We start from the raw sequence: 16,631 nt of genomic DNA, 5'->3' as shown, positions 1-16,631 counted from the left end.
TATTTCTGGACTCTCAGTTCTGTTCCTCTGGTCTGTATGTCTCTTCTTATGCTAGTACCTCACGTTTTAATCACTGTAACTTTGTAGTAAGCTTTGAAATTATAATATTTAAGCCTTCCAGCTTTTTCTTTTTTTTAATATCATTTTTTATTATTTGGGACCCCTTGCAGTTACATATGGATTTGAGGATTGGCTTCTCCATTTGTGCAAAGTCTTCCAGATCATGAACATGGATCCCTTCCCGTATTTAGGCTTCTTTTAATTTCTTTCAGCAATGTTTGTAGTTTCCAGTGTGCAGATCTTTCCCTTTTTGGTTAAATTTATTCCTAGGTATTTTATTCTTTTGAACACTATTGTAAAATGGAATTGTTTTCTTAATTTCCTTTTTGTATTGTTCATTGCTGGTGTACTGAAACACAACTAATTTTCGTGTGTTGATCTTATACCCTGCAACTTTGCTGGGTATCCATAAGGATTATAATTAACATCCTAAATTTAGTTTGAATTGATACCAACTTAGTTTCAGAGCATACATTAACTCTGCCTCTGATTATAATGTCTTAGTGTCAGTCTCTCTGAATTTGTCCTGTTTGTAGTACAGTTGAATTATTGAATGTGTAGATTCATGTCTTTGAACAAATTCGAGAGTTGGCAGGGGGTGGGGGAGATAGCCATTATTTCTTTAAATTTTTCTCCCCTTTCTCTTGTCTTTCTAGGACTTCCATAATGTATATGTATAGTGATATGCTTGGTGGTGTCCCATAAATCCCTTAGGCTCTGTTCCTTATTATTATTATTCTTTCTTTCTGTTCCTCTTATTCAGTAATTTCAATTTCCCTGCCTTAAAATTCACTGATTCCTACAGAGTGACCAGTTAGCTCAGTTGGTTAGAGCGTGGTGCTGATAACACCAAGTTTGCCAGCTAGATCCCCACATGGGCCACTGGGAGCTGCACCCTCCTTAAAATAGTCAACTATGCCATTATAGCATGAAAGCAATGTGTAACCAATGACCATGGCTGTTCCCCAATAAAAATTAAAAAAAAAAAATTCACTGATTCTTCTGCCTGCTCAAATATGCTGTTGAACCCCTCTAGTAAGTGTTTCATTTCAGCTGTTATACTTTTCTGTTTGTTTTCTTTTTATAATTTCTCCTTACTCATATTCCCTAGTCTTTCATACGTTTTCCTAATTTCCTTTAGTTCTTTGTCATTGGTTTCCTTCAGCTCTTTGAGTATATTTAAGAGAGTTAATTTAAAGTCTTTATTAAGTCTCATCTGGGCTTCCTCAGGGATGAGTTGTGTCAGTTTCTTTTTTCCCCCCATGAACGGGCCATACTTTTTTGTTTCTTTGTAAACATTGTGAGTTTTGTTAAGAATTGGACAATTTGAATATTGTAATCTAGTAACTCTGGAAATCAGATTCTCCCAGTTCCTCAGGAATTGCCATTGTCGCTTGATAAAGGCTGCAGTTAACTGTTTGTTTAGTGACTTTTCCAAACTATTTTTATTGGGCCATCGGAAAAGTCATGATGCATGTTTGCAACAGATCGCACTAGTTCATTTTTAGAAGTACTAGAGTCATTCGCATCTATGTTATTGCTATGTCATTCTAAAAAAAAAATTGACCAATTTGGTTGAGTTTTGGAGATTTTACAACAAGTTGAAGATGGAAGACTGAACTGTATATTTTTGCCATATTTTACTGTTTTACATCCATAAAGGGAAGAACACGTGTCAAGCTTGTGAAAAGTTACATAAAGTTTATGGTGACAATGCTCTACAAGAACATCAGTGCCAACTATGGTTCACGAAATTCCATGCTGGTGATTTTGATCTCAACAACGTTCCTCGGTCAGGGAGGCCCACTGAGGTTGATGATGACAAAATAAAGGCATTGATCAAGTCAAACCCACGTTACACAACACGAGAGATTGCAGAAACATTGAACATCCATCATTCAAACGTTCACAACCACCTGAAGAAGCTGGGATATGTAAGCAAGCTCAATATTTGGGTTTCATATGAACTCAAAGAAGTTCATTTGATGGCACATATAAACATCTGCAATATGCTCATTAAACGTGAGGAAAACAATCCTTTTTTGAAGCAACTGATAACTGGTGATGAGAAGTGGATTGTTTACAACAATATGGTGCACAAACAGTCTTGGTCCCGAAGTGATGATTCACCTCAAACGACGTTGAAAGCAGACATTCATCAGAGGAAGGTTATGCTCTCAGTGTGGTGGGATTTTAAAGGTGTTGTATTTTTCGAGCTCCTACCAAGGAACCAAACAAACAATCAATTCGAATGTGTACTGTTGGCAGTTGGACAGTTGGAACGAATCCATCATCCGGAAACATCCAGAGCTTGTTAATTGTAAAATAGTGTTCCATCGCCACAATGTGAGACCACACACAAGTTGGATCACCTGTCAAAAATTACTGGAGCTTGGATGGGATATGTTGCCACACCCACCATACTCGCCTGACTTTGCGCCGTCACACTTCCACTTGTTTCGCTCTCTTCAAAGCTCCTTGCGTAGTATAACGTTCAATTCAGATGAAGCTGTAAATCAGCACCTTGTTCAGTTTTTCGCAAATAAAGACAGGACCTTCTATGAACGAGGAATTATGAAGCTCACCAAAAGATGGCAAAAAGTTATTGAACAAAACGGGCAATATATCATCGATGGATCTTTGTTCTTTATATAAATAAATAACCTTTGAAAAACATAGACAAAATACATCATGACTTTTCCAGCAACCCAATATAAAGACTTTATTCCTTGTTGTGTGTTCACTGAAGTCTCTGTTCCATTATTTCTGTGGTCAACCATTGAATTGACAGAGATTTCCTAAATGCCTAGATCCAATAAGAAAAGAAAAGAGAAGGAAAAAAAATAAAAAACATTCTGTCTCTTTAAATCCCTTCCACCATCATGCAATGGAAGTCACTTCAGCCTGTGGCAGTTGAAACAATGGCCAATCTCTGTGCCAGCCCCTCAGTGAACTGCCAGGCAGAACTAAATATACAACCCTGACTTTTGAGAACAAGGTTCCTATTGCCCACCGTGGCACCAGCAGCCTCACCAGGATCCCAGGCAGCCACCCGAGGTGAGGGATAGGGGATGTAGCCACTCCACAAAACGCCACAGTTCACTGTAATTCACCAGTCTCTTTCTTTGTCAAGCACTCCTCTACACTCTACACTCTAGTCACAAAATAGTTGCTTCAGACAGTTCTTGCCGTATCGATAGTTGTTTCAGTAGAGGAACTGATTTCTGGAGCCCTACTCCACCATCTATTATGCCATCCCTAACTTTTTTGAAAGCTACAAGAACTTTTTTTTTTTTTTTGTATTCTAAGAATCATTGTTTATCCATATATCTTTACACAGTGTTTTACATACAGAACAGTGTAGTTAACACATCCATTCATTGAACTGACACTGAAGAATCCTTTATTCCCAAACAAAATCTTATATCGAAGCCCATGATAACAGCAAACAGATAACAGTATTGTAACTCAGGTTCAAGCCTGGATAATGGAGAGAGGAGTTATACCCCTTTAGGCTTTTTTCGCACCTTGTGCCCCCTACCTCAGTCAGATTAAACACTACTCTAAAGCAGTGTTTCCCAAACTTCCTTTTATCTTCTGCTTCCTTTTCACTGATGACTTTCAAATAAAAAATACTGGATAATTGGGACTGATGACAAGCAAAATAAACAAGTTACATTATATTTACTACTGATACCATGTATGAATTACTTTGTAAGAGAACAACGTAGCTTAAACACACGATTCTCTATGATAATGTCCTATAAAGTTGACAATAATTTTTGTTTTATACTTACCTTGCTATAAGTTACTTGAATGGCATAATTTTATGAGCAGAACATCAATGAAATATCATTGAATGGAGAGATTATATTCTTATCTGCTTTAGCCACTGGTATGTGAATATTCATATTTGAATCACAATACATCATGTCTTGAAAATGAACCAACATTACTATTGATGCAATTATGTATCCTTGACACTCAAGTGGTATCACACTATCATGCACAGCAAATCAGATTGATAATGATTACATGAAACTAGCAGTAACTTGTAATTAAGCAGCCTGAAAGTCAAAGCCCATTCAAAACTTCATTGAGTAAAGCATCCTTTTACCAAATTTCATGAATTGCAAAGCTCATTTGGAGTTTTGTAATATTACTAAGCATTGTGCATCAGCCAAACTTCTTGGCAAACTTAAATTGATTATAGCTCCCAATAAACACAAATAACTCTTAAATTTTGTTTTAAGGATAACAGTAATTCGAATGAACTGCCTTGGCGTACAAGTGACTATTAGCAGTCCTTAGTCATATGTTAAGTAACTTGCTCTTGTTTGAAGGAACCCAAAGTAAGGGATTTCAGTTTAGGATCATTTTGAGCACTTGACGAGCCTTTCTTTGGCCCACTGGGAGAATCACTGGCGAACACAATGACTAACGAATGCTTTGAGTCATGAAGCCAGGGGGTTTAAATGGCCCAGCTGTGACTTGGCAGACCAGATAGAATTAGTCTTGGTATTAGCTCCTTTGCTGCTTGTCTCATGCAGTTAAGGTTGACCAACCAAAGAAGTAGTTGAGTCACTTTACCTCTCATCCCTCAAAAAATTAGCTGGATGATTTCAAAGATTGCATCCAGCTCTAAATTCAGTGGTTTTCCTAATCTTAGGGCTGGCCAGTGAGTAGATATTATGGTGTTGGCTCTCAGGAGGATCTGAAAAGAGTGTTAGTCATTCATCACAGTGAAGATCCTCCTGGATGACATTACTACTTACTAGTTTCAGGTAGAGATGAAAAATAAATCCTATGATCTCTTCCAGCTTTATTATCACCACATTAAGACTGAGCCATCTCTAGTGTGGGGTGTCTGCTTAATTACTGTGCTTTAGGCATTGCCCCCATTTTCCTCTGTAGGATGGCTAGTGACTCTGGCTCAGCCATTCTGTGCTGAAGGTGAAAGAAGATGTTGGCTTTATCCAAAAAGAGCTATACAGTAAAACCTCGGATTGCGAGTAACGTGGTTTGCGAGTGTTCCGCAAGACGAGCAAACACTTCTAATACTTTTTTTTTTTTCTAATACATTTTAACATGGTAAACGAGCGATGTCTTGCAATACGAGTAGTTTGTTTCCGGAACGAATTATGCTCGCAAGCCAAGGTATTACTGTAGTTGTGTTATGGAGCAATGCCCGTAAGTGAAAATTGCTCCCTCATCTACAGGAGACAGGAATGGAATAACTATGCACAGAGTCCCTTTGCTCCTGTGTAGACAGTGGTGGTTTTCTTATCTTGCCTAAGAAACGGGGGAATTAGAGAATCAACTGTTAGTAACATATTGAAGATTCTTTTTGGTGGTCTTTATTCTGACTCCATTGTGAGCCTCACTGGATATCTCCTATGATTTCATTTACTTTTTACTGCCCAAATAAAGGAATTCTTGATGTTTCCATTTGTCTTCTAGTATACAGCAGAGATAGGAGCAAAGGAAACTCCTTTTTAAAAGATAACCATTATCACTTCAATTCAGAGAGTGATACCCTTTTGGGGCAGAGGGGGCGAAGGGAAAGCATAATATATAGCAAGGCTGTACCATGCCACTATGTAAAATGGTCAAATCTTAAAGTACTACTTGGTTCAAGTAAGTCAACTCTATCACTTTTTTTTCCTAAGACTTACTGTGTTTCCAAATGGAAGTGAGGCTTCAACTCAAAGACTGCAGTCTTTCATTTCAACCCTAAAGATTTCAAAGAAATGGGGTAGAAATCTGTTTGAACCTTTACTGCACATTGTGCTATTAAAAAAAAATTGTTCACCTACAAGTCATATTTCTCCAACATTGAAGACATAAGCTTGACTAAACCAATCCAGAGGAGGCAGTTGACTATAAATTGGTTATGTCAGATGAAGACTGGATTTTATAAATGCATCTCAATCTCAAGGCATATTTAATTGCCAAACTTTATGAGAATTATCAGGATACTTTATTTAATAGTAAATTTTCTTACTGTGGATTAATGAGAAGACTTTTTTTGTTAAGTCTTCCTAAGGAGGAGTATTAAAGAGGAATCATGTAGTTAAATGTTTCTTTGTGTTTTAAGAGCTTTCTTGGCTGCAAAGCAGCCAGTGCTGAAAACATGTTTAATTGCTAACTGGATATATCATGCTTTTCTTGTTTCTCCACCATACTGAATGTTTTCTTCATTTTAAGGTGCCCACGGTCTGCAGATGATGAGCGAAAGAACCCTGTCCTCTGTCTTTTCTGTGGGGCCATACTGTGTTCTCAGAACATGTGCTGCCAAGAAACCGTGAATGGGGAAGAGGTTGGAGCGTGCATTTTTCATGCACTTCACTGTGGAGCTGGAGTCTGCATTTTCCTGAAGTGAGTAGTGAATGATCTGGAAGCTTCATAATGAACGTACAGAATTGTCTCCAACCTGGCAGCCATTATGGCGCAACAATGTGTTGATAGGAAATAGAGTATAGACCTGTTATTTACATGAGATTGCATTTGAGAAGATATTACAGAATAAGTAGTTAAAAAAAAATGTAGGTTCGGCTCACATTTTCATTATTTGTGGAAAATCTTAAATACTATATATAGACTTTGTTTTGATTACTCTGGTATTATGTAATACTCAGGTACCATGAAAGAGCTTGGAGTCCTAAAACTTACATTTAAAAAGTACATGTAAAGTGTTACTTTAGGTTGTCCTTTGGATGTTTTAATTTTCTTCATTTCCTCTATCAACCAAACATTGTCTTCCCTGGTCTCTCAGTAAAAGACGGAGAGTAGAATAATAGTCACTCATATTTATGAAAGAAGAGTACAAGTTACCTAAGAGAGACATAAAATTCAAACTGGATGCTTGTGCGTTTTCTTTCTATTCTCCCCATATAATATAGTTTCTGGGGCCGGCCGAGTGGCGCGTTGGTTAAGAGCTGGCTTGGGACGCCAGAGGGCCCCGGTTCGGATCCCATATATGAGGGCCAGTGACACTGCCCTCTACAGCTAAGATGCTGAACAACAGCTCAACCTGGAGCTGGGCTGCCGTGAGTCGCTGGCGATGGCGTAGGCTGCAGCCCCTGCTGCAGTGGGTTGCCATGGGCTACCATGTGTAACCAGTCGCCAGCGTGAGCGGCCAGCAGCCGCAGTGAGCGGCCCTCCAGAAGCCGGCGACTGATCTGTCTCGCCCGGGAATAGCGCAATGATGGTGCCAACTTGGGCCAGTGAAGCAACGTCCTCCACAACTAGACTGAAGAACAAAAGGACAGCAACTTGTCTGTATATATATATATATATATATATATATATATAGAGAGAGAGAGAGAGAGAGAGAGAGAGAGAGAGAGAGAGAGTTTCCGTTTACAAACATTTAATCATTGTAGACATCAGTTAGAACAAGGGAAATGAATGCATGGAAGCCAAACCCCAACACCTGTTTTCTTCTTTTTAGGGAACATACAGCAAGTAAACCCACTACCTATTCCAACTGTTTATCATTTCTCTCTGTAGTACTTATCACCCCTGTATACATGTACACAAGCATTATTTTTTGTCTCCATATCTCTGCTGTAAGAGTCCCACGTACCTTCAAAGTGACAATGGTTCCTTATAATCTACTACTGGAGACTGTTTTGACATTTCCCTAACTGACCTTTCTGGCCCAAGGTTATTAGACTGGGAGAGGTGGTTCTGTTCTGTTCAGCTCCCTCCCCCTCCAGGTCATAGGTCAGGAAACATAACAGAAACAACTCGACTCACCGTTTTGCAGGGTACCTATGGCTCAAGCAGGACAGCACTCCTTCCTCTCTTCAATATATTCAGTCAGTATTACTGGTCCTGTGTCCCCAAGTCTAGTGATCCTTTCCCAACAAAAATAGCAATGTTCATTCTCTTTTATTTAGACAAAACACAATCTACTTGGTTTGTTTATGTATATATTGTCGTTATACTGAATTCTTAACAGATATTGGCTATGTCTTTTCTCTAGATTAACTTTGATGCAGTGCCTATCATTTGCATACATGCACTTAATAGCATTTCCTGTTGGTTGTTTTGTCCTTCAGAATCAGAGAATGCAGAGTGGTCCTGGTTGAAGGTAAAGCCAGAGGCTGTACCTATCCAGCCCCTTACTTGGATGAATATGGAGAAACAGATCCTGGCCTGAAGTAAGATTTTTTTTTAAAATTTATAGTCACATTATTATATGTGGATGGTAATAGTTCTTTAAACACAAAAGCTAATGCTAAGTATTGAGAGATATTTTTAAATAGCTGCAAATTAAAAATGCTAAATGTGATGTCATCCTAAATGTAACACATAATTTTCAACAACTTTATGCTTCTCCAAAATTTGAGCATAATACTTCAAAATTTTTAAAGATGCTAGCCATGCTAATATTTGCATACTCTTATTAATTTTAATCAACTTTTCTTCAGGATTACTTAAAAGGTTTAATTGACGCTGATATATAAAAGAATGAAACCTACGGTGTCCAGTGAAAGACTGGTTTAAAATGGATATTTGTTGTTCCCATTTTAATACTTGAAACTTTTAAATTGCCAGCTATATCAGCCTTCTTTGCTTTAGCAAAGCAAAATATTTAGAATCATTAATTTTTCTGTATCCTTCCTGGTATTAGGTTACTAGAATACTACTCATGGTTTATATGAAAAAGGAGATAAGGCACAACAGTCCCAAAAGTACATATAGATAAAGATTAGATCCTCTTATCATAAATTGTGTCTTTTTTGTTTAACTGAAATTTCATTCTTTTGAAATACTACTTGGAATGAATAGGCTTGGAATAGATGGGGCTTGGAACCTCTTAGATCATAGAGATTTGTTTTTATTGTGAGAGCATTTAACCTATGTAAAGATAGTCTTTGGATTTAGGGAGAAAAAAGCTGAGTGGTAAAAGTAGTTAATGACTGAAGATAAAAGATCCGAGTTGTTCCAGAAAGGTATGAAGAAGCAGAATTTCTAAATTAATTAGGCAGTTTGAATACCCAACTAGCTGAGACACTTGGGTGCCTCACGAATGAGAATCTCACAATTTTCCATTATTGGTAACAGCCAAACTTTAGTCATTTTGAATTAGCTGTTATACAATGTTATAAACTGTGTAGCTTTGGAATTGTTGTGGAGCAGTTTTATTTAAATATTTGCTAATCACAAGCAAGTTTATTGTGTCATAAGAGTAACTATAACCAAATACTTTTGAGGAGCAGAATGTAATTTGAGGGCTTAGTGTTACATCTAAGACCTAACCTCTACTATGCAAAGATCAGAAATTAAAGCTGGATAGACGATATGAAGCCAAAAGGCCATTAGAGCCTCATTCAGACTAACCACCCAAAAAAGAATAGAGCTGCTTCCAGTTATAAGCCTTGGTAGCCATTTACATGAGGTCCCATAATGCCCATGGTATATTTGAGCTGTTTTCTGAATAATCAAGGAGTAAATTTCTGCTTCATTAGCTAAATAACCTATCAAGTTCATAGTGATCGGTGGTGAAAGGAAAATATCCCTTTTAAAATTCTGTCCTGGTGATTCCTCCCAACTCCAAAAACATCTCAAGAGGTCAGACTAATTTAGGCAATAAAGTATGGCAGTTATTTGATTCAAACTTACATGTTGTTGGTTTTCTTTCCTGAAGGAGAGGCAACCCCCTTCATTTATCTCGTGAGCGGTATCGGAAGCTCCATTTGGTGTGGCAACAACACTGCATTATAGAAGAGATTGCTAGGAGCCAGGAAACTAATCAGATGTTATTTGGATTCAACTGGCAGTTGTTATGAGCTCCAACTCTGCCTCGGGACAATCACGAATGAAGATAGTAATGAAGAACGATTCAAAATTATGGAGACCTTTCTTAGGGCTGGAGAAAGGTTGGAGGGTCTTTTGCTCCTTGCCCAGTTGTGTCCAGATTCACATAAATCAATAAAATATTCCTTAATGGAGTATTGCTTTCAATTAGTGAACATATGCTTAAAGGGAAAAAAAGATCATAGACTAACCTGTTTTCTGTTCTAGAACACTGAAGAAATGTTTCTTCACCCCAAGTGTCTGATTCTGCTGATATTTCCAGAAAACTCATTTCCCTTCCTAATCTGTCCCATTTCATTTCATTTCATCTCCCTGGCCAATGAAGTTACATCAAGCAGTTGTGGACATTTTTCATATGTTAGTTAACTCTTCTACAATTTTGTATTTGGTGTTTTCCCCCACCCTAAGTTTAGTTTAGCTAACATTGGATCACTGACAAGATTCTAATAATCTGTGATTGTCTTCCTTGCCGCTAAAGAAGAATTGCAGAAACCATTCAGTGTACTTCACTTAAGAAAGTTTTCAAAAAACTAAATTTTTTATCATTTATCTTTTAAGGAAGTATCCCTAATGTGCCACTTACTGTTTCAGCCAGAAATTAAACTAAATTTCTATATGGACTGAGTTCCCATTTCTGAGGTACATTTCAATCAGTGTGGAAAAGCTTTTTTCCTCAGTGTAGATCTCAAGAAGTCAAGATATTGCATTCATTTTTCATCACTGATGGGACTAAGAGCCTGCCATGCTCACCTCTGACCACAAATAGCTTTGTTGAGTTTTGAAATTATACTTCCCATTTTCCAAAGTACAGTGTCTAAAATGAGTTCACTTATCTCTTGATCATGGCACCATCCTATTTGACTCTTAGAAACCTGATGCAGTTCTGATGTAAGCTATCTATAGAACAAGGAAAAGAAAATTCCCTCAATGAATGGAGCATGATAGCTGTAACTTAAAACAATCAAATTTAAGCCAATTCTGCAACCTCCTATGTCATTATAAAAGACAAATCATTTGTTTTCTGTGAGTAACCTTTTCAAAAAGTCTGATTTTATGGCTAGTGCAACCAAAAAGCCATGTGATCAATAGTCTGTGTCCTGTTACAACATGCTGTGGTTGAGCCATCTTGTTTATAAATAATCATGCTCTCCCAAATCTGTGCAAATTTTACCTTTTTTTTTTTTTTTTAAAATCAAGAACTTCTGATGTAAAACAGCAGACAGAAGATAAATTGAAATCTTTCATTTTAGCTTCTGCTGTCTCTGGGGTAATGTTTGGAGTTTGAAAGATGCATTCAAAGACCATCTTATTTTGCTTTTGGTGACTACTGTCGTATATCTGTGTAAATGTTTTCCTACCTTCTTTTTACTCAGCAAAAGCAAGCAAATAAAAATGTATTTGTGAAGTGATTGTTGATGCACATTTGGAGTTAGGTTTTTTGGGTATTTTTGTGTAAAATAAAGAAAAGGTAGATTTTACAGTAACGGATTGGCATGGCATCAGAATCACAATCATGATTTTCTACTTGAATAATTATTGAGAAGATATCAGGAAATAGATCATTGAACAATTTATAATAATTGAAGGGTGAAGATCAGAAAATGCAGTATTCAGTTTGTCAAATATGCCAGCAGGATTAAGGGTTAAAACAGTTCCCCCTATTTCTTAATACAATTTTGTTGAATGGGTTGACCTCTGAGCCAGAACAGGCAACAAAAGATGCTGACTTCCACCCTAACTGATTGGCCCTAGTTTAGCAAACAGAAACTGACTTTTTATTTCTAGCCTTTTTATATTCACTTCATAAATCCTAGAGTTAAGCTCTCGAGCTGCCAGAGGGACTGTCCTACAATGGCCAGTCAGACCCTTTGTTGCCAAAGAACCCATTTCACACTGAGCTCCACTTCCTGAAATTGATTCAGATTCTCTGCACTGTAGATGATGAAATTATGTCTCAGGGCTGCCCCCAGCCCAAGGGATTTCTAATTATGTTAAAATATCCTAGTGATTTGCTTTCATCCTTGCAAACAATTTAATCATGCTCATGAAGAAGTTTACTTCTAAAATTAGCAAAATGTCACTTTATTTTCTTTAGTGTAGTATATGGAGAAACTAGTTCAACAGGATGGCTCCAGAACTGTGTTTTTCTAATGTTTGCTGAGGGGCCGACAGGAATTTTTATGATACAGTGAAGAAAAACATATATATCTGTATGATTAATTTATTATGTTGGTGTATGGCCTGTGAGTTCTCCCTTTAGTGGTCGTTTGTCATTTCATAACAACTATGCATTTTGGTTCACTGTGATGATGATCTATATTTAGTGACTGCAACATGTTTATACCACTGATTCAAATTCCATCCATGATGAAGTTATACAAATAATGCATATATTGATATCTTTTATTGCAAAATGTAAATTTAAAACTTGTATAATGTTCTTGTGCTTTTTTGAAATAAAATATATGTGTATATTTAAAAAGAAAAAAGGGACTTCTCATGTTTGGGGATTTGGGTTTGAAGTATAAAAATCTATACCTAGAAAGGAGCTCTAGTTAAAAGTTATCTCTGTCGGCCCAGATTCTTTAAAATTCAGTATTTAGTATAATGGTTGCCAATCTTTTTAACCATACGCTTCATCCGTAAATAATTTTTAACATGCATTATATATTTTTTATATTTATGTAAAACTGTACTAATGCATTAAGCACATAGCCCAAAAATGGAAATGTAAAAAAGCAGTTGAAAAATAGAATACTTTTGGGCCGGCTTAGTGGCTCAGTTGGTTAAGAGCTCGCTCAAGAGTGCGAGCTCTGAACAACAGGGTCACCAGTTCGATTCCCACATGGGCCAGGGAGCTGTGCCCAAGCTAGGTGCCGCTGAGCTGCCAACAGGTGGCAGATGGCTCAGTTGGTGAGAGCACATGCTCCTAACAACAAGGTTGCCTGTTCGAGATTGTGGGCTACGCCTGCCCACAACTAAAGACTGAACTTGGCACCTTGAGCTGAGCTGCTGCCCGGATGGCTCAGGGGATAGAGTGTGCGCTCTTAACAATGAGGCTGCCGGTTCGACTTCCGCATGGGATGGTGGTTATGCCCACCCACAACAAATTGAACACAGCACCTTGAGCTGAGCGGTGCAACTGGACTTGAAGCTAAGCTTCCTGTGCCCTCCACAACTAAGATTGAAGGACAACAACTTGGCTGTTCCCCTTCCCCAATTCCCCAACACTGTTTCCCTCCCCCAATTCCCCAATAAAAAAATCTTGAAAAAAAAATAGAATACTTTTATTTAAATGTTTTCCAAGGGAATCTATACATCCTTTCAGGCATGCACACCTTGTGTACAGACAACTTTCTAAAGCAGCACTGTCCAGAAGAACTCTACAATGATGGAATTGTTTATATTTGCACTCCAATATTGGTAGTCACTGTCTCCATGCACCTATTGACATTTGAAATGTGGCTAGTATAGCTGAAGACCTGAAATTTTAATTTATTTAATTTGAATTAAGTTATGTGTGACTAATGGCTTTTATATTGGACAGCATAAGTCCAGTGGAATGGTCCTCAAACTTGACTGTGTTAACAAAATACAAATTTCTGGTTTCACCCTAGATCCTGAATCAGTCACCTGAGATTGAGCCTTAAACTAATTGGGATTTCCATCTGTTTCTAAACCATGACTCTTAGAATTTAGAGCTTGTTTGCTTTTTATCTCAGTGATTTCAGACTAAGTGTCACAGAGCATCTGGGAGAAAAGTAGACTAGAAACTTGGATAGTTGTGATATTTCATTTTGAGTGTCTACATAAGCTTTCATTTAAAGAAAAGGTACCCAAGAGTTAAAAAAAACCAAACGCCATTGCTTTAGTTTTAAGACTTGAAAACATTCTAGGAGGGTAACACTGAAGGCAATAAAGGAAGGGTTTTTGGGTGAGGAGACAAAAACAAGGCACTTGTAATTGGCAGGGCGAGGTCACTAAGGAGACTTCTCCATGCTATACTAGAGTAGCTGGGTACTTCTAGGACAAACAAATCACATAACCTGATAAATTATTCATAGTTTGACTGCATTCAAATTTTAAACTTCTGTACAACAAAGATACCATTAGTAAAGTTAAAAGATATCCAGAGTTAAGTGGTATGATCACATCAACAGTGTAGTTTCTGAATTGCTTTGAAACTCTTCCTGAAAACCACATACACTAACCAGGATAACAAAAGAAAAAAACCAAAGTTCAACAAAACTAGATAACGGAATCTCCATGAATTCCTGAGTATGGGCAGATATACACAAAACACCAACCACAGCAGGACTTCTGCAGTGGAAGTGATGGAAAGTGAAAGGGGATACTGAGTAAGAGTTGGAAAACTGCAAAGTTGCCAACAACCCCCAAATGGGGAGAACCCCATTCAATAGGAAACCTGGGACAATCAGGACAGAAGTACCAACCACACTAACGGAAGTCCTCACATGCCTTAAATTAAGGATGCATGAAAAACCTGCTCAGTCTTAAGAGAATCAAAAAATGTGGTAGTAGTCTAAGTCCTCTACATTCTTATAAATAACCACTCAAGACTGCCATCGTTAAAGAACGCCTCACCCTGTGAGGAACTGATAAAAACAAACCAGAATAGGAATAGCAGTAATATTGTGGGTAAGAGAGAACAAAGTTCAGATTGTGTGCATGATTGATATATATAAAGTAATATATTAGCAAAATGCAGCATTTAAAGATGTAAGTACAACAAAGTACTATTTGAGTATTTGGCATTCACAGAAGAGGGAACCATGGAGCCTTGAAGCTAAGAAAGTTTTCTTGGCTCATCCCTGCCCATTTGACAAGCACCTCCTTCTAAGGGTCCAGAATACCGTCTCATTTAAGAAAGAAATATAATTGTGATGATTAATTTTATGTGTCAACTATACTGGCCTAAGGGATGCCCAGATAGGTGGTAAAATGGAATTTCTGGATGTGTCTGTGAGTGTTTCTAGAAGATACTAGATTTCAGTAGACTAAGCAAAGAGATCCGCCCTCACCAATGTGGTAGACAACATGCAATCCATTGGGAGCCAAGTGGAACAAGAAGGTGAAGGAATGATGATTTCCTTCTCTCGAGCTGGGATGTCCATCTTCTGCTTTCAGACTTCAGAGTTCCTGGTTCTCAGGCCTTTTCACTCAGACTGAATTATACTACTGACTTTCCTGGTTCTCCAGCTTGCAAGCTGCAGATTGTGGGATTTCTCAGCTTCCATAACTACATAAGTCAATTCCTATGATTAATAAATAAACTATTTATAACAGGACTTGTGCAATAGAAGTGTGTGTATAAATTTTTTCCTATTGATTCTGTTCCTGTAGAGAATTAATACAATAACCTAGTCCCAAACCAATTACTATAAGAAAAAGAAAAGTGAAAATGAACTGAGTAAAGCTGCAACAACTGATGAGAATACAGTAGAAAATTGTGGCCCCAAAGCAGGTGAAAACTGTAACCTAACATTAAAAATGAGTTATAAGAGGGCCGGCTGAGTGGCATATTGGTTAAGAGTTGGCTTGGGATGCCAGCTCTGAGCAGCAGGGCCCCAGTTTGGATCCCACGTGAGGGCCAGTGACACTGCGCCCTCTACAGCTAAGATGGTGAACAACAGCTCAACCTGGAGCTGGGCTGCCATGAGTCAGAGGCAATGGCATATGCTGCAGTGGGGCTGGCCGGCAGCTGCTGTGAGCTGCCATGAGCCACTGGGGGCCACCGTGAGCCGCAGTGAGCGGCCATCCAATGGCCGGCGAGCGACTGCCTCACACAGGAAGAGCGCAATGATAATACCAACATGGGTCAGTGAAGCAACGTCCTCCACAACTAGAGCGAAGAACAAAAGCACAGCAACTTGTCTGTTCCCCTTCCCTGATTCCCCAACGCTGTTCCCGTCCCCCAATTCCCCAATAAAATATTTTTTAAAAATGAGTTATAAGATATTAAAAGGATCAAAGCTTTGATAACAACTCAGATATGTAATGGAAAATCTCTAAAATGATATGGCAAGAAAACAGGAGAATATGAAACTCAGGTAAAATTGGGGAACATTTTTATAAATGATTAAATAAATTAAAAGGAATACAAAAGTTGAAAAACCAACTATGGAAAGCACAGTAAAGAAAGAAAGATGGAAAGGAGGAACAGCAAAGATAAAAAGGCTTTGGGATAAAGCAACAGATATAAAATATAGGCAAAGAAAATTCAATATATATTAATTAACTGGAATCCCTGAAGAAAACCAAATCAATGGAACAGAACACATTTTGAAAAGAAACTTGAATGTGCACATTGAAAAGAAACACTGTAAAATTCAACCCAGAAGAGCCAATACCAAGGCATATCCAACAGTAAAGCTGTTGGACCTTAAAAACAAGGGGGACAAAATCATTTGGTCATCCAGACAAAAAGTCCAAGTCACTTATAAGATAAAGAAATTCAGATTGGCATTAAATTTCTTGAGAGCAACATTTTAAAGATACATAATAAAAGGATTTTCAAGGATTTTTATATCTAGTCAAACCGTCCAAATATAGTCTACAAGATGATTTTAAAAATGCTAATACTGGGCCGGCCGAGTGGCGCAATGGTTAAGAACTTGCTTGGGATGCCAAAGGGCCCCGGTTCGGATCCCACATATGAGGGCCAGTGACACTGCCCTCCACAGCTAAGATGCTGAACAACAGCTCAACCTGGAGCTGGGCTG

The 16,631-nt window shown here is 38.0% G+C and overlaps 1 protein-coding gene across 2 annotated transcripts in view; it reads left to right on the top strand.

Annotated features, from left to right (window-relative positions):
• UBR1 (ubiquitin protein ligase E3 component n-recognin 1) overlaps positions 1-11,297 on the top strand; it is a 119,590-nt gene extending 108,293 nt beyond the window's left edge. For both annotated transcript variants that reach the window (XM_019645004.1, XM_019645003.1), the window contains 3 exons: positions 6,268-6,438; positions 8,127-8,228; positions 9,719-11,297. In XM_019645004.1, the coding sequence (XP_019500549.1) occupies positions 6,268-6,438; positions 8,127-8,228; positions 9,719-9,860 (415 nt within the window). In that variant the 3' untranslated portion in view covers positions 9,861-11,297. The remainder of the gene's footprint in view (positions 1-6,267; positions 6,439-8,126; positions 8,229-9,718) is intronic.
• The last annotated feature ends 5,334 nt before the right edge of the window (positions 11,298-16,631 follow it).

The sequence above is a fragment of the Hipposideros armiger genome, unplaced genomic scaffold (assembly GCF_001890085.2).
Source record: "Hipposideros armiger isolate ML-2016 unplaced genomic scaffold, ASM189008v1 scaffold_92, whole genome shotgun sequence".
NCBI classification, from domain to species: domain Eukaryota; kingdom Metazoa; phylum Chordata; class Mammalia; order Chiroptera; family Hipposideridae; genus Hipposideros; species Hipposideros armiger.
The sequence above is the reverse complement of the archived record's forward strand: the minus strand, read 5'-3'. Positions and strand labels throughout refer to the sequence as shown.